Source organism: Seriola aureovittata, chromosome 19 (genome assembly GCF_021018895.1).
Source record: "Seriola aureovittata isolate HTS-2021-v1 ecotype China chromosome 19, ASM2101889v1, whole genome shotgun sequence".
In the NCBI taxonomy this organism is placed as follows: domain Eukaryota; kingdom Metazoa; phylum Chordata; class Actinopteri; order Carangiformes; family Carangidae; genus Seriola; species Seriola aureovittata.
In genome coordinates this window covers 22,098,893-22,121,500 of record NC_079382.1, presented here as the reverse complement: position 1 = coordinate 22,121,500, position 22,608 = coordinate 22,098,893, and the positions used below count along the sequence as shown (strand labels likewise).

The 22,608-nt window shown below is 43.9% G+C and overlaps 1 protein-coding gene across 1 annotated transcript in view; it reads left to right on the top strand.

Moving 5' to 3' along the window:
• The window catches only part of myo6a (myosin VIa), a 112,022-nt gene that overhangs the window by 38,253 nt on the left and 51,161 nt on the right, over positions 1-22,608 (top strand). Inside the window, exons 11-15 of the mRNA XM_056404565.1 lie at positions 633-813; positions 6,439-6,583; positions 18,568-18,725; positions 19,115-19,206; positions 20,397-20,469. Coding sequence (XP_056260540.1) covers positions 633-813; positions 6,439-6,583; positions 18,568-18,725; positions 19,115-19,206; positions 20,397-20,469 — 649 coding nt within the window. The remainder of the gene's footprint in view (positions 1-632; positions 814-6,438; positions 6,584-18,567; positions 18,726-19,114; positions 19,207-20,396; positions 20,470-22,608) is intronic.

Genomic DNA, 22,608 nt, shown 5'->3' with positions numbered 1-22,608 from the left:
ATCAGGACGTTATCAGCGACCGTTGCCTTCCTTCCACTGACTGTCGTGATTCGACTTCACGAGCCTCGATGGGGGAAAGAAGCTAAATGAAAACCCAACAGGAAGCTGGTTAAACACAGTGGTGGGTCTGGAGTTTAGCCTGCGGATATCATCAGACTGTGACATTCTAGAGCGGGTTACTCAGGTGTGTTTGTTTCCTCCTCCTCTGTCTTTGCCTTCTCTCTGCTGCCGATGGAGATTTTGTCGTGTGCTGCTTATTCTGCTTTTCACTTTTCTGTACAGAATACATCCCAGGGAAAAGAGAGTTGTACACGTCGTGTTGAGTCAATGTAGAATCAAACGATGTTTTAAAATGCTGCTTAGATAAAGCCACACAACACACTGGAGGAAGCAGGTAAAGAGCTGAGGGAGAACGGGTTTGGAAGAAGAGAGGCGCCTGTTAGTGCAGGGTGAGAAGGTGAGGGGCAGGGGGCGACGAAGAGGAAGATAAAAGTGAAGATGAGAGAAAGTTGGAAAGACAGAATAAAAGTAAATGAGTTGAAACGGTTTAAAAAAAGGATAAATGAGCAGATGTTTAAGGGGATGAAGGTTCAGAGTTCAGTAACCGTGTGCGCTCTGTCCTGGCTCCTCAGCACTTGAAGTCGGGCCCTCTGAAGGACCCGCTGCTGGACGACCACGGCGACTTCAACAGGATGTGCGTGGCCATGAAGAAGATCGGCCTGGACGACACGGAGAAGCTGGACCTGTTCAGGGTGGTGGCCGGCGTGCTGCACCTCGGAAACATCGACTTCGAGGAGGCGGGAAGCACGTCAGGTGAGCTGCTGCCAAATGCCCCGAACAAAAACATATGAAAATACCTCAGAAACTGAACTCAACTTTTCTTAGAACTTGAGAAACATGCTTTTTGTTTCTGCGTGAGATCTGTGAACAATAATATCCAGATATAAAACGTGATTATTTGGATGCAGAATCGTAGGAGAATCTGTTTTGTGCGTTCGCAGTGACCTGCTTAATACGCAATGTGAATCGTTATGTTTAATCAGAATAATATTGCGCAAGAAAAAAGCTATCTTCATTCATATAACATCACTCAGTGGAAACAAACTATTCACAATTGTATTTTCTAGACTTTTATTAAAAAAAAAAAATAAATAATTAGCATGAAAATGCTAATGCTGCTAAATGGAATTGAAATTTTCACTATGTAATTGAACTCATCGGTCGAGACGACATTTTAACCATCAGGAAGTGACAGGATATGATGTGTCTCCTCTGAGAGCCACACATCACACCGTGCTGATTTAAAATAGAATAAAGAAAAGTAGAAGGACAAGCAGCTGTTCCTCAGGGGAAAAAAGTTCTGGATGTGATTTTAAATTACAGGAGATGAGTTTTCCTTAAAAACAGAAGGTACAGCGGCTGTAGTTGTTACTCTCTCCAGACAGGATTAAAATCACTGGCAGGTAATGTATAAATCATCAAACCTTCCCCACAGACATGAATCCAGTGTGAATGGGGTTGAACTCAAATGAAACCAAGAGGAAAACAGACAATATTCAACAACAAAGAGTATTAAATGAATGATAATAATACCTCATAAATTATCAAAGATTACTGTTGATCGCAGCCTAAATGTGTTTATGCTTTTTGTAAAGTCTGGGTTCTTTTATTATAAAGATAAGAACTAAGATCAATGAATCAGAATCAATTAAATATAAAACCCTCTAAAGCCTAATCTCCCTCCAACTGTAGACGTCGCACTCATTCACCTCTTTCAGTCAAAGCACAGTGGTATGTAGAGGAAGTCGTCCTTGGAGGGATGAAAGCGGAGACATGTGAACGGCTCACATCGCACTGCAGCGAGCAAGACCTCAAATGAACCGAGATACGTTTATATCTCTAGAAAACATAAAAACACGCGAGGACGTTGGGTCAGAAAAGAGACATGCAGCTCATTTATCAGTCACAGCGGTGCGAGTCTGGAGCAGCTGAACTGTGTGACTCTGGTAAACAGACAGAAAACAAACAAAATAACACAAGGACGGCGAACCTCAAAGGCATCGTTACAGGCTTTTTGTTTGAGATAATTAAAGAACTCAGAAGTGAAGATGTTATTGGTCTAATGTAGTGCGACACATTCATCATCACATTCATGCACAGTTTTATAATGAGTCACCTGCACCAGCAGATTAAAGGCTGCAGTCAAATTTGACTATTTGGCAAATGTGGCACACGTTTGGTTCAGTTCAGGCACTAAAACTACTTTGTTAGGTGAAAAGATTATAATATGTAAACCATATAAACCAAATAAACCATTTCACAATGTAACCACATGTTGGAAAGCCTTTCTGCCAGAACTTCTGTTGTGACTCTGTGAAGTCGTCCAGGAGAGCCTGAAACCTGGGTGTAAATAGCCACATTGGCTACAGCCATCTAAGTACAAATAGCATTGTTGGCTACGGACACCTGGGTGTAAATAGCATTGTTTGCAGCAGACACCTTGGTGCAAATAGCATTGTTTGCAGCAGACACCTTGGTGCAAATAGCATTGTTTGCAGCAGACACCTAGGTGCAAATAGCATTGTTGGCTATGGACACCTTGGTGCATATAGCACTGTTGGCTGCAGTCACCTAGGTGCAAATAGCACTGTTGGATATGGACACCTTGGTGCAAATAGCATTGTTGGCTATGGACACCTGGGTGCTTGTCTCTGACTTGCCTTATGCACCTGGGTGTAAATAGCCACATTGGCCATACACTCTGGGTGCAAATAGCATCTGCTCGTTATATCAAGTACTATTTAATGTTGGTAATGTGACATTTGTCCAGTGGCTGATTCTGGCACAATGTGCTCTGCCCCTGAATAAATGATAAATAGATAAAACTTAGACCGGAGGAATTGATCCCACCTGGTCAGAGCTGCCATGAATCACCTGAGCTCAGACTCTAGATGTGATCTGATGGACAGTTTATCATCGGCTCTAACTGATGATCCTGAGTTTCCAGCCCGCAGCGCTCTGTGATTGCATTTGCTCCGTATCAGAAACCATCCATCTCGCAGGCCTCTTCTTCTCCTTCTCCCAAACGGCGCCGGTTTGGTTCCTAAGTGGCAGATGCCATTTCGATCTCATCCCTCAAGACTCTGCTCTTTGATTGATCGCTGTAATATTCAGCCCCCGTCTCCCTCCTTCTCAGTTCACTCAAAAGTTTTGCACTATTGAAAACGTTGGTGTCACCCTTTGTTTTTCATATGAAATTCAATCCCAGGAATCAAGACGAGCAACTTATGACTTTTAATCTCTTGAATTGTTTCTTTCACTCAAGGAAAATTTTCTAATTACATAGTTTTAAAAAATCATTCAAGCTATTATTTTGATTGTTATATTCTCTACGTTTCAAGAGGCATATTTCAGCACGGTTGTTTCAGACGCTCCACCCCGTCTCACGCCTCCTTTTCCAGAGCGGTTAGAGACTAAAACGCCCCAGGGAGCTTCAGCTTCCATGAAAATCAGCTGCTTCTTTGAACATCAGCAGCGAAGTTCCTCAGCTCTCAGTTCCTCCCCATCGTTTCTTTTTTTCTCCCGCTGCAAGTGAAGAGGAGGGAGCGCAGCGGGGCGCCTATTAAGTAGACCGGTTCTCACAGCGGGTGGGTATCATGCCGCCTGGTTTACAGCGAGTGAGCAGAGGAGTGTGTTCAGTCAGGTAATCGTACAGTGTTTTTTGGGACGGCTTTGCTTACAGTTGGATGGAGGTCCCTCCAGGGAGGATTCTAGGGACGTTTTAAAGAACATTTGTTTGTATTTGCTGAGAGCAGAAGAGATTTTCTCAGTTTGGAAAAACATCTAGAAGTCAAATAAGTTTGGATTGCAAACCGAGGTATGTTTGTTTAACTCGAAAGTCAAGTCCTGCTCTATGGAGCTGAGACGTGGTGAATGAGAAAATACAGATGTCATAAACAGCTGCTTTCGAAGAATCTTTCAGAGGCTCGGAAAGTTTCGTTGGTGTCGATTGGTTTTGTTTTTCTTGGAGACAGAGGTCAGGAGAGACCAGTAACTTCCTGTGGGTTCGATCTGTAACTGTCCAACATTAGCACCTCACCAGAGACATTTCATTATATATTATCATATTTTTAGGTTCTTTAAAACTCCATTAAAGCCTGTTAGATTACTAACTGCCTACATTCTCAACACTTCAAGAAAAACTTTCACAACTCTGATATTTCTATTAAATTCATCTTTAAATAACTTTAAAGAGCAACTTAACACCCTGCTTTAGCTCAACCCCCCCCCCCCCAAAAAAAAAACACACTGGCAGCCTGACAGCTCTGTTACAGTGAACACAATAGAAGTGTAATTCACCAACTCAAAAAAGTGGATTTAGTATTAATGCACTGATTCGACCTCATCACATCCTGTTAGTGGTCAAATATAGGTTTTCTTTTTTTCTATTTTTTGCCGGTTTGTTGCCTTTATGTTTTTATTTATTTATTTGAATTGACTTAAGAATAATATTTATGTATGAAACTGTTTTACAGTTGCATCTGAAAGCAGTGTCCTGCGCTGCACTAGGTCTAACTGTATAAATCAAACCAATCTTCCCGCTGGAAAGCTAGCGAGTCAGACGGATCAAGTTATTGATCCGTCTGACTCTTGATACATTTGTTGAAAAACATATTTAACAGGTTCAATTATGAATCAGGTGATATTTTATATTTTTCTCAGTGTCAAATATCCCAAAAACAAACACATTAAAAACACATCAGTGACTGTATGACATCACCATGAACACACACACTGTAGTTTATTCTGACTCACACACACTCAGTCCTGCTGCCCCACATACTCACTACAGAACCAAATGTGGATCAATCCGCTGCTGAAAATAGTCCCCAACAAATGCATCACTTCCTCCTGTTTGTGTGGTGAGAACTGAAATAAACAATGAATGTTTATATTTTAGAGGAATTTATTATTAGTTTTCTTTTTTTCCCCACAGGATTTGTTGATGATTAGTAAAATGTAGAAATATTAAATCAATATGGAAAATAATCTTAATATAATTAATTAGCTTTTACATACTGATCAAAGGCTTGGTGTCAACTTGTGTAACCTTCACCTCCGTTCATCAGCTGCTTCAGACGATATGACGAACCCAGATCTCTCTCAGGTCTCAGTATGAATCGAGTTTCCTCTGCGTCGTCTCTGCTGCAGCCCACCCGGTTCCTTCTGGGCTTTGTTGGTGTCTCCCCGGACTCGCTCGGCTCACAGCACGTGGGTGTTAACACTCACTCGCTCACCTTGAATCTGTTAATGCCTCCGAGCATCCATACTTAATAAGCTCTGAGTATTCGCCCTCGCCGCCATGTGGGGTCGCACGTAGGCCCGGCTCGTCGATATGTCAGCGCAAGGAATGCGGAGGATTTAAAAGATGACTTCACTCGTATTTTACTCCCACTTAATCCTTTGGCTCGTTGTGAGAGTTCGGATTGTGCCGCAGCTGCAGATCAGAGGCAGCTCGGTCGGGTCAGCGCCACGTCACACACACACACACCTCGTACCCGTGAACGCTGCGGCTGCCGTCGCCCTGTTGACCCGTTTGTTTATGGAAAACGGAAGTAAACTGTAAGCTCCATTCAGAAAGGACTAAAAACTCCTGACTGTGAGACAGTTCATCTTCTCTAAAGCCTGCAACACGTTTCTTTAAAAAAAACCTCCCTCACCTGCGGTGATGCCTGGAGGAGAAATCCAGGTGAGGCGGCAGCACGAGGACAGAGACGAGCACAGACACAGAAAACTGAAAGAAATGAATGAATGAAAAGTAAATCAAGTCAAGCAGCATGTAAACATAAAGTAATAATGCAGCACGGAGTACAGAATATGTCAGATATATGTTTTGTCTCTTATTTTTATTTTTTTTTGGCAGATGAATTAAACTCAAATACAACTGTAGGGAAGTGTGTGTGTGTGTGTGTGTGGGGGGTCTGTAACCATGACAACACAAAGAACAGCTTCATGGAAAACAAAAAGGCAAAAAGAACTGATGTGTGTGTATTATTAACACCATTTACAAATATCACAGTTATCGTCGATACCGGTTTATATAAGGTTTAATATTTTACTATATTACAACATAATATACAGTATTATATAATATAGTACAATAATATGGTGTAGCATATAAAATATAGTGTAATATAATAAATATAAGTCTCAGGTGTTTAGTGTGACAGCTGACGTTCACAAAATACAGCTGTGCTCAAGTTTCCAAACTTTCCACTTCCTGTCAGGTGAAAGTGTCTGATGCTCATTTTGGAGATTAGAGGTTTGCACAGTAACATAGTCTGACAGCGCTCCCTTCAAAAACCTGTGAGCTCTCGCCGCCTCGGACGCCTGACAGGAGCCTCGATGACGATGTTCGCCCTTCTCCCCGTCTTGCAGGCGGCTGCACCATCAGGAACCAGTCGAGTCAGACCCTGGAGCACTGCGCCGAGCTGCTGGGCCTGGAGGAGGAGGACCTGAGAGTCAGCCTCACCACCAGGGTCATGCTCACCACAGCAGGGGGCGCCAAAGGAACGGTCATCAAGTAAGAGGCCTGCCTACACACACACACACACACACACACACACACACACACACACACACACACACACACACACACACACACACAGCTCTGAGTGGAGCAGATACACACAAACACCTGCACACTGACATTTACAGCAGCAGAGCGTCTTTATAGAGCTGGGAGACTCGTTCCCTCCAGTCCACAGCTGCTGTTACAGACTTACACTCACACAGGTTTGAAGTCAACATGGCGCTCGTTCCTTCAGCGTCTGTGGACTCAGGAGTTAAAAGAAGTTATCTCTGCATATAAAAAGCGAATCACCGTATCCTTGAAGTGAACAGAACATTACACTGAGACTGTGGGAAACTTTAAGGATATTTTCCAGATGTTTGATTATGATGACAGGGTTTAATTGAAGGGTGTTGTGATGTCATCCGGCCTCACGTATCTTTACTGTCTTTGCATGAAAATGGAAATAAACCTTTCATCTTCGTGAGTCTCAGAGCCTCCTCTCTTGTGATTGGCTCACTGACCTGTTGTCACTCGAGCTCCAGAGAGAAGCCTGAGAGAGGAGATGTAAAACTACACTGAGATGGTTTTTATATCTTCTGATGGATCAACACTTCAAATGAAACACAGAAGAAGAAGAAAATATGGAGCTTTAATCTCTACATTTGTATTGTAGAGGAAGATTGTATTATACAGTAGAAAGCTCCAGAATAGCTACTAAATGGATTTTGTGGTTTGATGGTTTTTTTCAACTAAAACGATTCAGTATTTGACAAGAAATCACTTCACACAATCACATTTTGGCTTATCAGCACTTGAAAGCTTAGCAGGTCCGATCCGCGTGGGTGACCTCCCCCTCACACACGGGGGTCGGAGCAGATGGCCGATGCTTCGCCGCTCTTGTTATCAGTGTCGAACAAGGCGGGCGATCGCTTCCTCACTTCGGCTGACATCAGGCTTTTTACAGTAAAGCGAAACGAGGCTCCGAGGAGCGGCAGCGCAGCTGGTTAGCAGCCGGCTGACGGCGCTCGAACAGCCGGCCGCCTCACCTCCACTGTCCAGAAACAGACTCGCAGATCAAGCCTGAGCTGAGCGTCTGAGCCATCTGGACTCTGACTGAAGCGTCTGGACCCTGAAATTAGTTTGATTTGAAAAGGTCAAATGACTGACTGTTGCACAGAGTTGAGAACTTGTGTTATCAGCATCTTCTGCTTCAGTCGGTGGCTTCCTGTTTTTCCCAGAAGGCCTTGTGACAACTTCAGCAAATGCGGTGCGACTGTGCCGTGTTGGTGTGTGTGCAGTGTGTAAACAGAGGTGACCTGCCAGCCTGTGAAGGATCACAGATACACTCCATTACATCCGACATTACATCAGAAGTCAGAACACTTCCAGCTGACGTGTTCCTCACTGTTTCAGCTCATGTCGCCATCTTTTTTTTTTTATAACCATGTCACTATCGCCTGCAGCTGGATGAAGGATTCTAGTCATCGGACGTCTGGATCTTAAGTTGTCAGAGAAACGAGCAAACAGCTGCTCCTGACTGTGTCTGCTGAAGAGCGTCACACTGATGTTTACTGGATTTAATCAGCTGGTCTGTTTGTTGTGAAGAGACAATGAAGACTGAAGGAATCTGAGCGTAAGAATAAAATGTCAGTGACTTGTTTAACAATGAAGACGATAACTCCCACGAGTCGAAGCGTCCTCGGGCAAGAGACTGAACCCGCCGATGCCTCTGATGTCGGCTCCGTCAGCGAGCGGTCCATTAGACTGCAGAGCAGATATATAAGTAGAGTCCATTCAAGATGGCGGCTCCAGAAAGAAGCTTTTGTTTTAGCGTAGAGTATTTGTGTCTTGGGTTTGAAACCCCTCTGGTAAATGAGCGCCTTTTGTCCGGTCTTGATGATGTAATGCTAACGAGCTTTTAGCCTAGCTGGCATAGACACGTGGTTTTCCTTTCATCAGAAACTAAATCAAACCTCCACAGCGGCGCGTCAGGGAATATCTCCACGTGACGCCGCGTCGTCTTCGCTCATCCGGGAGATTAAGAGAACAATTCCTGTCACTGAATCGTCACTAAAGCTCCATATAACTTCACATGCCCTTGTGATCGTGGACGGAAACGCCCGTAAAATGAATTACGAGTGGAAAGAATTGTGCCGCGAGTCGTTTTCCTCCACCTCAGCGCCCGTGAGAGCGAGGGGATTCCTCTTTACTTTCACTGAGGGTGACCTTTACAGTTTGCTGCACGCCGAATTATGCTGATAGGATACATCCTCTAATATTATTAATGGACCCTGTTTAGAGAGGCGAGGTGGATAAAAGCGCAGTAGAAGAAGCTCAGAGCTTCGTTTATATCAGCTCTGTGTCGAGATCTTCATATTTAATTTATATTCTAAGTAGATTTTACATCTATTTCTCCAGCACTTTGACATAAGAGAAAGGGAAGGAAATATTTGGACACGTCCACCGTCCAGGAGGGATTCAAACCACGGACGCAGCTCGTGAGGATGAATTGAAGTTCCCTCCCGATACTGAAAACGCCACATGTTGAACTGTGAGACGCCTCATCTACATGTACTGTGTGAAATTAAATGTGACAATTGGCTCTTTGGAGCACATATGGTGCTCTCCTCCTCTTCCTCCTCCTCCTCCTCCTCCTCTTCCTCCTCCTCCTCCTCCTCCTCCTCCTCCTCCTCCTCCTCCTCCTCCTCCTCCTCCTCCTCTTCCTGCCGCAGGAGAACACACCAGCTCACGGCTGCGTGTGTGTGTTTTGTGTGAGAGACGTTGTGTGTGATGTGGCTTTGATTTTTAAGGTTCATGTTGTGGTTTTGAATATTTGACTGAAGCTTCTCCTGCTGGTTAACTGTCGTTTTCTGAACTTCACTTGTGTCCAGTCTTCTTCCCTCCTGCAGGGAACTTCTCTTCTCTCTCGCCTTGTGCCGTCAGCTGGTTCTGACCCAGTAAGCTGATTGGAGGAAAGCTCAGAGTTACACTCAGTTGTTTATCTAACCAAGTGGTTCTGGAGTCCAGTGCTGTCTTCAGTCCGTGCACACGTACTTCACTGTGCACACAGCGCTGAACTCTGCCCTTTTTCTCACTTGACTTCAGAATGAACGTTGTACTTTCCTGTTTGTGCCACGTGTGTCATGTGACACCTGCGTCGACGACGTGTCCTCCTCTTCCGGTCGTTTGAAAATACGCTGGTGGCCCCTCCCCTTCTGCCGTGTAGCCAAGATGGCGACTGTTGAGAGTGAGACGTGTCCATCGTTTCAGGGTGATCGCAGTAATCAAACTGTAATCAGACCTCAAACAATCGCAGAGACCCTGTGGAGGAGGGGCTCCCTCTCCTCCCCCTCCCCTCTGTTGTAGCCGCTGTTTTATTTCACGGGAAGAAAAGTCAAATCATTTGGAACAGCTGGGGCTTTAGAGCTCCGTGAAATAAGAGACATCACAGCTTTTAAAATTTAAATCAAACATAAAGAAAAACTTCAGCTTAGCAGCAGCAGTTGGAGCTAATTCAGGCTTAAACATAAGCGTTAAGTGTAAATCAGCCGGGCAGAACAGAACAGAACAGAACAATAAAACAACTGTAGACCTTTTCTCAGAGTTTCATTTTATTGTTTTGTTGTCTTTTGTTTCCTTGTTCGTCTCCCTCCTGACCCACAAGTGCTCGTATAGCTCTTTAAATCTGGATTTAAACAGTTTTACTTCGTTGTTCCTGCAGAAGTCATCACCCGAACTGGAGCCGTAACTTCCCACTTTTACACAAAAAAAAAAAGAAAACTTTTTAAATGTTTAACAGACTTTGTGGAGAAGCTGTAACTGAAGGATCAGAAATAAAATGAAAGTATTGACTTATGACTCATCTGTCAGCGTGTATCTTTAAATGATGCTCCGTTATGTTTCAAGGTGTTATTTGAATCGTTTTTCTTCTCGGTGGAGATCGCATGGCGGCGACAGCATCAGCATGTCTCCAACACAAACAAACAGTCAGATGTAGAGACGTAAAGACAGTTGGAGTGACAGCCTCCCCCTCAAAGCCCCCCCGCTGCGTTCGGCCTGAACCCCGCGGCTCTGGAGCCTGTGATTGTTTAGCTGGCAGCTCAACGCCATCTGAACGCCAAAGCACTCGCCTCGATTTCAAAACCTCCCACACTGATGTTGATTTTCTCCTCTTTCGTCTGAGCGAAGAGGAGCCGCTGCAGACGAATGACAAGCCGCTTCCTGTCAGCTGACGCCAGGTCGGATGTTAAAGAGATCAGCCGGATTGCTTTTTTAGCATCGAGCCCGTAGGGGGCGCCGTTCTTCCAGAGCGAACGGGTCTAAAGCGTTTGAGGTTCTGCTGGCGGCAGATGGTGGAAGGGATGGAAAGCTGATGGGAAAAATCACTTCCAACATGTTTATTCTCCCCATTAAAGCCAAAAAGAAAAACCTTTTGACTGAGAAAGCAAAAGATCCTCTTTGACTCACGAGGCAGCAGACTTTCTGCTGACGGCAGATGGTTGAAGATAGAAAAAAAAAAAATGGTTTCCAACATGTTCATCGCCTCCAGGGAAGAGGAGGAGGAGGAAGACTGACAGGAAGCTGCACAATACAACTGTGAGTTTTATGGGAAATGCAGTCCTAATATTCCAGACAGCAGCAGGACAGAACAGACTTTTACTGAGAACTCGGTGAAAGAGCCTGAAAGCATCTCATCATTCAACGTAACGGCTCGTTGTAAAGAGCAAAAGACACGTTCCTCAAAACTGTCGAAGATACAAAGATGCAGAAAGCTCCATAACATGGACAAGAAGTCTTTTATTCCTTCGCCATAAAGGCATTAAACACCGAATGACTGCAGCAGGAAACACCTGCTATTGTAGAAGATTTGCTCTCTGGTATCTGCTGCCACCTGCTCATTGTCACTGTTGTGCGCTGTGTGTTTTTAGTGGTGTGTTGTGGAGGTATTTTTACTGTTGGAGAAGCTGAGCTGGACGATAAAGTCGATCAATCAGGAAATGGAGGGAATCTCAAATCTCCCTTTCTGGCTGCACTGTGCAGGATGCCCTGAACCATGTGGGCAGGACTGTGGCTTTCCATTGATGAAGAGTCTGTAGCTCATGTTCAGCTCTTACTTTGAATTCCAAACTGACTAAAAATATAAAAACACTTCACTTCCTGAGTGAATTTCTCCCACATTAAAAGCCGAATATTCAGCACGGCAGCACGACAGACGCTTATTTATATGAAAATGTGGCAGAATGTTGCTTTAATTTTTACAGTGGGTGAAAGTGGATGGAGTGAGAACAGCAGGTGAAACCTTGTGAGGCGGCGCGTTGGACTCCCGCCAGCTGGCTGCATCACCTAAGCTGGTTATTTATTTGTCGGGGTTATGTAAGCGAGAGTGCAGACGGCCGTGTGTGTGTGTGTGTGTGTGTGTGTGTGTGGGGGGGGGGGGGGGGGGGGTCAGACACAGGGAAGGAATTACAGTCTGATGTTTATCTTTTTGTTTCCTTTATTTGTGTGTTATTTTCTGCTCGGTACACTTCAACACAAATCTAATTAGGAGGCTGTGACGGTAAAGAGAAGTGAAACTGAGGGAGCGACATTCAGAGAGTTTACATTTCCTGTGTGACCTGATTTCTCTGAGTAACCTGGATTCAGTGTGTGCATGTAAACACTCTGACTGTAAATAACCTTTATGTCTCCATGGTTATACCTGATGTCTGCAGCGTGGACGTTTTTGCACACGGTGCAGCCCTGACTGGAAAGTTAATAATGATGTTACCCTACACCTTATAATATATGTAGGACACACAAACCTTACAGACCAAACCCAAGGAAGACGCACGAAGAGAGTCCTGAACAAATGTCTTTTCTTTCACTCTCTCTGACACACCTGAATCTAAGACGTCTGTATGTGAGAATACCTTCTTTAGAAAAAGGCCATTTTTTTTGTAAAAGCAAAATCCAGATCCTGGATTGTGAATAAGTTCCTGTACATGCACATAAATAAACCCACAAGAAAGTCTGGATGTAAATGCCAGGAAAGAAAACAACCTCTGTGTCTGTAGGGATCATGTCTATATATTTTATATTGAACAAGGCAGGAAGTGATGTGTTCTTTGTGTAGTCAGGTGTAAATGAAGTGTGCGGAGGTCTGTGTTTGTGGATGGACATTGAGTTCCTGTCCCAGTCCAGCAGTTAACCCTTCAACCGAACCTTAACTATAGTTTATATTCTGTAAACAAAATCTTTCTGTAGCCTGAGCGGCGCTGTAGCTGCTACACACAGATTCTTCAGGGTGTGAGAAGTGATGAGTGTCATTAACCGTAATCTCTGGTGTAGCAGCAGCAGGTTTTTACGGTCTCTCCGTGGCCACAGCCCCTCGCGTTCTCGTCAGAAACGTTTCCCACCGTTAAAGTCTGTGAACGAACACACCTGCTGCTGACGTTTCTTTGACTGTGAACAAAGACAAACCGTCATATGTGCTGGTTATTCACAAGGCTCCTCAAACGGAAAGGAAACTGTCTCATTTGCTTGGGGGAACAGTCGCGTCGGGTCGTCGAGCTCCAGACTAAAAGTGTATAATTGCGAGATGACACACTTGAGAATAAATCAAACAAACAACGCGATAAATGCATAATGCACCTGTAGAAGCACTCAAACCTGAGACTCCTAATTACAAGTCAACAAACTGACTCACTGAGCCGCCGGCGCCGACACGAACCTTTGATGCTTTTAAGGCAGAGCGAGGCTGAGTTAGTGCGTTAGTGCTGTGAAGGAGTCAGCAGACACTTTACTCCTGTTAACAAGACCATTTATTTTCCTCTGTGGGAGACAAACACAAACCAACTTACATGATTTCTTGCTCAGGCAGTTATTAACGGCAGACTGACTCTCCCTGTCGTGTCGGTCTCGGAGAAAAGCTTTAATGACATCGATTCTGAGAGTCGGCGGTGACACGCATCACAGTCGTTGGGTCAATTATAAATGTGACTGCGGCGTCCTGTGACCCTGGCCCTGGGTCAGTTAGTCGTTGATTTTCAGCAGGTAAAATCAGGATCCTACGAGTCTGAAACATCAACAGCGTCTCGAGCGGCGTCGTGACTTCACATCACTCCCGTTTCCCTGAACATCTGCTTCTCTGAAAAGCAGCAGTTTTGTCACATTAATTCCTCGGATCGTGGAAACGTTTAGAGAGGTGAGGATTCAGCTGTCTGCAGATTTTTGGAGGATGAGAGCCGAGTGTATGTTGGACTTGTTCCCTCTTCTTCTGTCGTTTCCTGATGAAGACGTAACGATGAAGACGCGGCGTGGAAAGAGAAAGCGTCTTTTTTATTTTTTTTTCTAGTCGGTATTTGGTCGTTCTTGTTTTTACGTTGGGATGCGCACACATTACCTTGAAGCACAGAAAATAAATCACAGCTATTCTGATAATTGATTACTTATTTAATCACATTACATTCATGCAGCAAACGTTCTCTGGTTCCAGCTTCTGAGTTTTGAGTTTTTGCTGCTTTTTCTCTGTTTTTATATCGTTGTAAACTGAATATCTTCGAGGGTTTTTGACAGAAATTGAAGACTTGACTTTGACATTTTATAAACTAAACAATTCACTGGTTAATCAGAAAACGGGCAGAGATGCGGACGGACAGGAAGAGAGGTGAATGGATGCAAACATAAAAAAGATGGATTCAGATATTTAGAGTAAGTGATGACTTTGCACGACCTGCTTCTGCTTCTCCCCTTGTTTTCATATTTGGCTGTGTAAACGCAGCGTCAACACATTCCTGCCACCCACCTTCACAGGCCTCCTCCTCCTCCTCCTCCTCCTCCTCCTCCTCCTCCTCATACACGGAGAAACTAAACAGCTGAAAAAGACTCATAAGTCACACATATAAATATATATATAGTTTATCATCCAATCCTCTGAATGATTGGCATTTTAATGAAATGTCAATCATTAAAACAGAATTTAATTTAGAAGCTTGGGAACGTACTGAACCTGGAGACAGAAGCAAAAGAGTTGGAGATAGAAATGAAATGAGGGACGAGCTGGAGGAACATTCAGCAGCTAAAGAGCCAGATATTTCCCTCGGGAAGTGGTGGAGACCAAAAACGGAGCTAAAACAGGGAAATACTGGAGTTGGATTCATCAGGTGGAAACAAACACCACTGCACATGATCATGTCGTTCTGTAAAGGTCGGATGTGGAAAGAAGGAAGTGTTAACCAATGTTTTGTGCAGTCAAGTGGCCAGAAACATTAGTTATTGCAGGTTTCAGCGTAAACAGTTTTGTTTTTCCAGTGATAATTAGTGATTGATTTACGACCGCAGCCTGTTGATCCGGATGTCAGTTACTAACAACTTGTCTTGTCAGTTCATGTGGAGGAGAGGGGCATCGGATGAGGGGAGAGAGAGAGAGAGAGAGAGAGAGAGCCGTGAACGTCTGATGCGAGTGTAACTTCGAGAGTGAGAAAAGGAGGGAAACGAGGAGAGGAAACGCCAGTCCATGGCGACCCCGGCAGGTGGGGTCAGCAGTTAACAGCTTGTCGGGTCGGAGGGGGAGGGAGGAGATCAGTCCGTCAACCTGGCAGCTGGACGTGTCATTAAACAAACCTGCAGCCTCTCTGCATCCATTTAAATTTCAGTCCTTCCACTTAATTAAATTCATTTTCCAGCACAGATCTCCTGCCAGTAGCTGAGGCTACTGATGAACACGGCCGCGATCCAAATTCAAAGACGTATTTCTCATAAACTGCTTCGCTCTGCGCAGGGCAGCGACCCCCGACCCCGTCACGTGGTCTAGGGAAAATGTGAGGAATCGTGAGATAATTAATGGAATAGAAAATTATTAAAAAACGTCCTCTACACACATACGTCCTGTGGCTTTAGTGAAGAGGATAAACAGTGTGGCAGCTGTGGAGCAACTGTTCCCCTTAAACCTGACCCATAATGAACACAGATTCGTCCTCGTCAAAGTACGTCCTCTGACGGGCTGAGGTCGTTATTCTAAGTGTCTGACATCAGGATGGATTGAATTCCTCCAGAGAAAGACTTTTTTAAATTTTATTTCAAAGCCACCAGACTCCATTGACAAAATCAGTGATTTCATCTCGCAGAGCGCAGGAGCTGCTGGTCGATCGCTGCCTCCGCTGGGCAGTTTGTTTATGTTCTCGTGTGACCTTCAGCGGTGGAAGAAGTTTTCAGATCTTTAACTTACACACAGTAACACAAACGGTCAGACCGATGGAGGCGGAGGTTGCTTGGCAACTCTCGTGTTCTGGGAGGGAAAATTACTGTTTTGGTCAATGGAGTCTGGTGGTGGTGTAACGACTGTTTCTGGTTCAACAAAAAAAGTATCTCTGCAGGAATCCTATCCATAATGATGTCAGACACTAATAATGATAGCAGTACAATATATAATAATGTAACATATAATATAATAATATAATATAATATGAATCTGCCTGTCATTGGCAAAAACAAGCACTTCAGTGGACGTACGCTCACATGGACAGGTGCAGCTGTTGTTTTGTGTTTGCCAGGTTTAGTGTTCTTGTTCTGTACTTCACAGGTATATATATACAGTGTGTGTATATAACAATGTGTATATATATATATATATATATATATATATGAATATTTATTTATATGAATGAGCAGTGGCTTAAGGCAGTGTAGTGTTGTGCAGCAGAACAGAGTCAGGGATATATTAACACAAAGCTCAAGTGTCTCTCTGTTACACGTCAGAACATTTCGGCTCAAAAGTCCAATTTAAAATCCATTTTTCTCCTCGTGTGTCGTCTTTGAGGACGGAGTCGGGGAGCAGCTGCACACCAGGAGGCGTCTTCACGCGGCACAATTTCTACAAATGGCGACATCAGTAATTAAACTGAGAGAGAGAGAGAGAGAGAGAGAGAGGGGAAAACATCCACAGCGCAGAGGCTCATAAGGAATACATATTAGGCTACTTGTACGATTAGTGTTGTGACATTATGCTGCCTTGGCATTTAGACCTCTTGGTTTTTAAATGAGAGCACCTCATCGCGGTGTTAAGAGCTCTGGCAGGCATGAATTAAAGATGGCAGGTAGTGGAGCGAGGGCAGCGGTGAAGGTGATGTCTTCATATAATCTTTGTCACCTGATCACCGCAAACATAATAATTAAACAATCCAAATAATGAAATATAAATTATCCAGGATGAAGTTTGGGAGATGAGGTTGAAATCTGCAGGAAATGCGAGTAAGTAGAGCTTGAGTGAGGATTTTACTTCATCAAACCACCGTTTAAAACTTTCACACGGTGATAAATCTGTAAATTATCTCTGAGTTGTTTTCCCAATGTGTCCTTGAATGCACCGCGGTCATACTGACGTAAAAGTCCAGAGCTGAGGCCCGGGCTGAACCTCCGACCTCGCGGCAGATTAATGCGGTACATTTTATCTGGCCCCTCTGCGATCGGGTCACTTCTTTTGTCTACAGTTATTGAGCAATTACCGTTCCTCCACAGAGCTCGCTGCCAGCTCTGGTTTCTGTCAGCGCCACCTCTCACCCAATCTCTCTTTCCCCAGCTGCCAATAATGCAATTACTTGCTTGAAGAGTCAGACAAGGTCTGTTCGTTTAAACCGAGTGTTGGTCTGCAGGTGAATAAGCAGACTCCTTTTATCCTCAAGTGACAAATTAATGTTTACACCGATCGATTGCTCAATGTGTTTGAAAGAAGAATAAACTTAAATTCTTAAAGGTTCATATTTTCTTCTTCTTCTGTGTTTTATTCAAAGTGTTGATCCATCAGAAGATATAAAAACCATCTCAGTGTAGTTTTACATCTCCTCTCTCAGGCTTCTCTCTGCAGCTCTAGTAACAACAGGTCTGTGAGCCAATCAGAAGAGAGGAGGCTCTGAGCCTCTCTTCTGATTGGCTGACTGTTTTCTGAGTGATCCAATAAAAATATAGCAGATTTCAGGTAAAAACACTGAGAGAAACCAAATCCTGCAAGGTTTGGATGGTGGGTCCAGGTGGGCGGGGCTTGGTGACTGCTTTGTTGTGACATCACAAAGTTCCAGAAGTCCTGACGGCTGGTTTTAAGGCTCAGTTTCTGATTACAGGCTGTGTGCATTTCTCTGTGGACTGAGGCTTTGATACTTTCACAGTATTAATATAGAAGCTAGAGCTGATCTATAATCACACTACACATGGACACAGACCTTTACACTGGAGGAGCTTTAAGTTACACACATTTAAAGAGGCAGTGCTGAAGTCAGAGGTGCATCACCTTTTTTATGACCTTGTGATTGAGCCTTAGTAACAACAAACTTGTGCCTTTAACAAAAAGGTTTGGTTGCGTTTTCTTAATTTTAAACACTACTTTTCCTTTACAGCTGCAACTATTGTGACTATTATTGTTTTTATCGTTGATGAAGATATTCAGTTTATTTATTATTTACATCTGAAGCTGTAACAGGTGATGTGATGAGGAGCTGCCCGATCAGACATCAGAAAGATTTATGTGAATTTAATACTGAACCATCGTCAGGTAAATTACACTGTGAAGTTTTATGAATATCTTGAGCTCAAACTTTGCTCCCCTGCGGCATCTTATGCGACTGAAAGCTCAGGAAAGTCAGTAAGTGGGCCTTTGAGCTTAGATTATTTTGTTACAGCCACTTTAACCATTCCCACTGCCTGTGCTGAACCGTCAACTCCTCCTCCTCCCTCTGTGCTTCATCTTCAAGTGACACTTGAACTCCACCTCGACTCGCCTCTTCAGCTTGTTGAAGTGGTTCGACTTAAACTGGTGCTCCCAAACATCATTCACAAACTGAGAGAAAAATAACCTTTTCCAGACATTTGAACCTGTTTTCAGAAGCAGTTTCCACTTATTGGTGTCTCGCGAGTTTCTTTAAGCGCTGAAGATAATTCGAAGCTGCAACCAGTCGGGTCACATTATGACATTAGTTCGTTTATTTTGACCCTTTTGTTTTCCTCCCTGTGCGTGTTTCCTCCAGAGTGCCGCTCAAAGTGGAGCAGGCCAACAACGCTCGGGACGCCCTGGGGAAGGCCGTGTACAGCCGCCTGTTCGACCACGTGGTGACCCGGGTCAACCAGTGCTTCCCCTTCGACTCCTCCGCCAACTTCATCGGCGTCCTGGACATCGCTGGTTTCGGTCAGTTTCCCTTTAAAACCCGACATCACTGTAACTGACTCTGAAAGCTGCACAGCTTCATGTTTGCTTTGTGACAGTTGAATTATGGGATACACACACACACACACACACACACACACACATATGTCCTGAGGAGTTGACAGAGTAAGTGTATTATTTGATTCTTGCAAAGTGGCAGAGAAGAAAGAAAAGAGAAGAACAGGAAGTTGGCATTACCTGGAGTACTGAGCATGTTCAAAGACATTGTAAAGGCTGCACATTGCACAGGGATCAAAGCAGCAGCTACAAGCTGCATGATTTCCTTAAAACAATGAAAGCCTTGATTTATTTTGACGGTGAAGCAGCATCTTTAACCGACTGTCTCCTGCTGTTTTTGTTTTATTTTGCAGAGTACTTTGAACACAACAGCTTCGAGCAATTCTGCATCAACTACTGTAACGAGAAACTGCAGCAGTTCTTCAATGAGCGCATCCTCAAAGAGGTGAGAGAGAGAGCGAGTGAGAGAGAGAGAGAGAGCGAGAGAGAGTGTTTTCATTTCGTATTGGGGAAAAATAAACCCAAAGTCGACCCCCTCAGATCCATCAGCCTGCACTTACAGACGCCTCCTAATCTCAGCAAACAGCTCGGGACGACCCACGACTTTGATTTGTGCTTTGATAAAAGTGTTTTTCTTGTTGCAAGCACTTATTTTCTAAGAAGGACTGTCCATCTTTAAATTGTGGATTCCTCCTTTTTGAATTAAAGTATTTATTTTCCAAAAAAAGCCTCAAAACATAAAACCTAAACTTTAATCATTTTCAAAGGAGAGGGTTTCATTCCAAAACATCATTTTTCACTTGTGAATGAAAGCAAGCTTCATGATGATTACTGTTTATGGCAGGAAAACAGCTGAAACACCTTTTTATACCACGAAAAGCTGCAGAAACACGAGTGTGAAAGTTTCATGTTGCTTCTTTCGTAACAGCCGTCGTCTGTGTTTTTTTCTCTCAAATTGTCGTCATCTTGTTTTTTCGAAATTAAACTGGCGATTCACCGACGTCTCCCAACACCCAGACAACCGTTATCCAGGGTCAACATTATAAACCGACGCTGCCCAAGTCTAGAATCTTCCAAACACCACATTTCTGTTTTGGAAATAATGATGCTGGATGTATAATTTTGTTGTGGCTGAAGGATTTCACATAATGAACTAGACGGCTCTCGAGCGCTCAATCCTCCGCCATGCAGCGGCAGCCCGGCGTCGACCTCGCACAGCTGCAGCCTCCGTAACGGTTTTATTGTTGTTTGATTGTGGGAGGAAATGTTCAGCTGATGACCCTGAGGTCTCACACGTCAGACCTCAGTTGTGTGAATGAAGTTCATTTTGCAGAAATCAAGGTTTTGCATCAAATTAAAGAAAAAATCTGTTTGAACTTTGTTGGAAAAACACCCTCATTTACTTTTTCCCCCCGAACATCACACGTCTCATTTCACCTCGAATCTCCTCGTTTACAGACTTGTAGTTGTTGGCACATGGAAGCGTAACGGCAAAAAACCTGGTGTAAGAGCCGTTTGTTACTGAGCTCGAACGCCCTTCAGTAGGAAGTCGTTCCCCGTCCTCGTTAGACGAACGCCGCGCCGCCACAGATATCGTTATGGCTTCTCATTATGAATATCTCGTTTATGTTCCAGGAGCAAGAGCTGTACCAGAGGGAGGGGCTCGGAGTCAACGAGGTTCACTACGTCGACAATCAGGACTGCATAGGTATGAAGACGCCACTCAACCACACTTGTGTTTCCTTCATCTTTTCCCTTTTGTGAAGGTGAGAACTTTAAAGAACATTATGTGCGTGATGAGACCAACTAGGACACCTTCACCTTCCTGAACAGAGTCCCATTCAAACTGTGAATTATCAAAAGTCCAGATGTTGATTGAAATTAGGAACGATACTTTGGACTTGGTTCTGACTCTGTATCATCAGCTCTTGTGTTTCATCCTGCGTCGGTCGGTTGGATCGATCAGTGAATCACCAAATCTCTCTCCGATAAACCCTCCTCCAGCCTCTGGAGTGTTGGTGCTGCTGGTTTTACTTTGTAGTAATGGTGTTTGTAATTTCCTCACTGCGAGGTTTTGAGCTGATAATCCTCTTGAGCTTATACAGAAGGAGGCTATATTGAAAGTTGTGTGTATGAGCGGGAAGCGTGCTGCTCATTATTGGCTTTAACACGCCGCTGGCTCCGCGCCCTCTGTTCTACGATGGCGGCCCCGCCACAGTTTGACCCCGGTGTCATGGGGCGGAGTAAAGAGACAAAGGTTTGAAGCCTCCAGAGAAGGAATCCCTGTGCTGACTGAAATGTGTCTCCATCGCTCCATGAGCAGGGAGGGAGACGGGTGAGAGGTGGTGAGAGGTGACGGAGGTTAATTATGCTTTTTGCTGATGTCCGGCTCCGTGAAACAACTTCAATATAAGATGCTTAACTACAGCGGAGTTGGCGGGGGGGGGGGTGTATTTGTTTGTTTGGGTTCCTGTTGTTTGCTGTAAAAACCTGCGGCTACTCTCCGTCCACACGGAGACCAGAGAGAACATAAACATCCCACTTGATGTAGCGGAAAATTAAATCCACACAGAGAGTGAATCCATGACGGCGAGCAACACGGAGCCGGAGTTACAACAAGTGCGAATCAAAACTAGTGCCACATCTCATAAACACAGAGTCGCTTCACAGAATAACTTTGTCCCAGTGCAAGTATAACTCACACATTCATTCATTCATTCATTCATTCATTCATTCATTTACCATAGACTTGTATGGTTCTACGAATGCAATTGGTTTATAATAGAATGAATGATAATAATTGAATATTGTTCAGTAGATGATCATTCATTCATTCATTCATTCATTCATTCATTCATTCATTCATTCATTCATTCATTCACGCAAACTCATAGATGAGTTTCCACTCTAAAGTTAAAATTCATTCATTCATCCATTCATTCATTTTTTTATCAGCTCATTGAAAACTGTTTCAATCGTTCAAATTGTTAAAACAAATTAATTCATTCATTCATTGATTCAATAATTTGCTCATTCATTTATTCTTTAAGTTGTAGCAGGGCATGTGTTTAATTCACACGCTCATTCATTAGTTCGTACAGTTTTCCTTCAGCTTGTATAATATTCTCCATCAAAACTGACTCACTCATTCATATGTCCTTTCAGCTCAGAGTAATGTCCAACGATTTCAATTCATCCATTCATTCATCCATCTAATATTTCATTTGGTTTTATTTCATCCAATAGAGGTGAAAATAAAGAAATAAAGGTTGAATACAGTTGATTGATTGATCGATTGATTGATTGATTGAAGTTCCTCCCTGTTCTTAGTCTTTTCTCAGCAGAGTTTTATTTCTGAGAGCAGGTGGAGGAGTACAAGGAGGGATAGAGGGAGGGATGAAGGGATGAATGTGATGTGTTGTGGGGTTTTCAGGAGAACATCTGGCGGATGGTCAGAGCTGAATCCACGGAGCTGGAGGCGGCGGCGGCCTCGGTTAGCCGGGTGGAGTGAGTGTGTGTGTGAACGTGTCAGCTCACGTGAGGACACTTTACTCACAAAGACTTTTATTTTGAAAAGCGAAGGTAATCCCGCCTCCTCGGTGACACCTCGCATCGTCCTCCGAATCTGTGAATCACTTCCTGTCCCTCGACTCCAGCAGCTCAGGCGTCGCAGCAGCACTTCAGTATTTCATTATTCACTTTCAACAAGTCAAGAGTTTTAATGCCAAAGATACGGGACTTAGAGAAACTCCTTCTGCTGATGTCACACCGATAAAATAAAGCACTTTGGTTCCTCTCAGGTGTATCACACTGACACAGCAGTAATAATCGCAGCCAGGTGGCATCA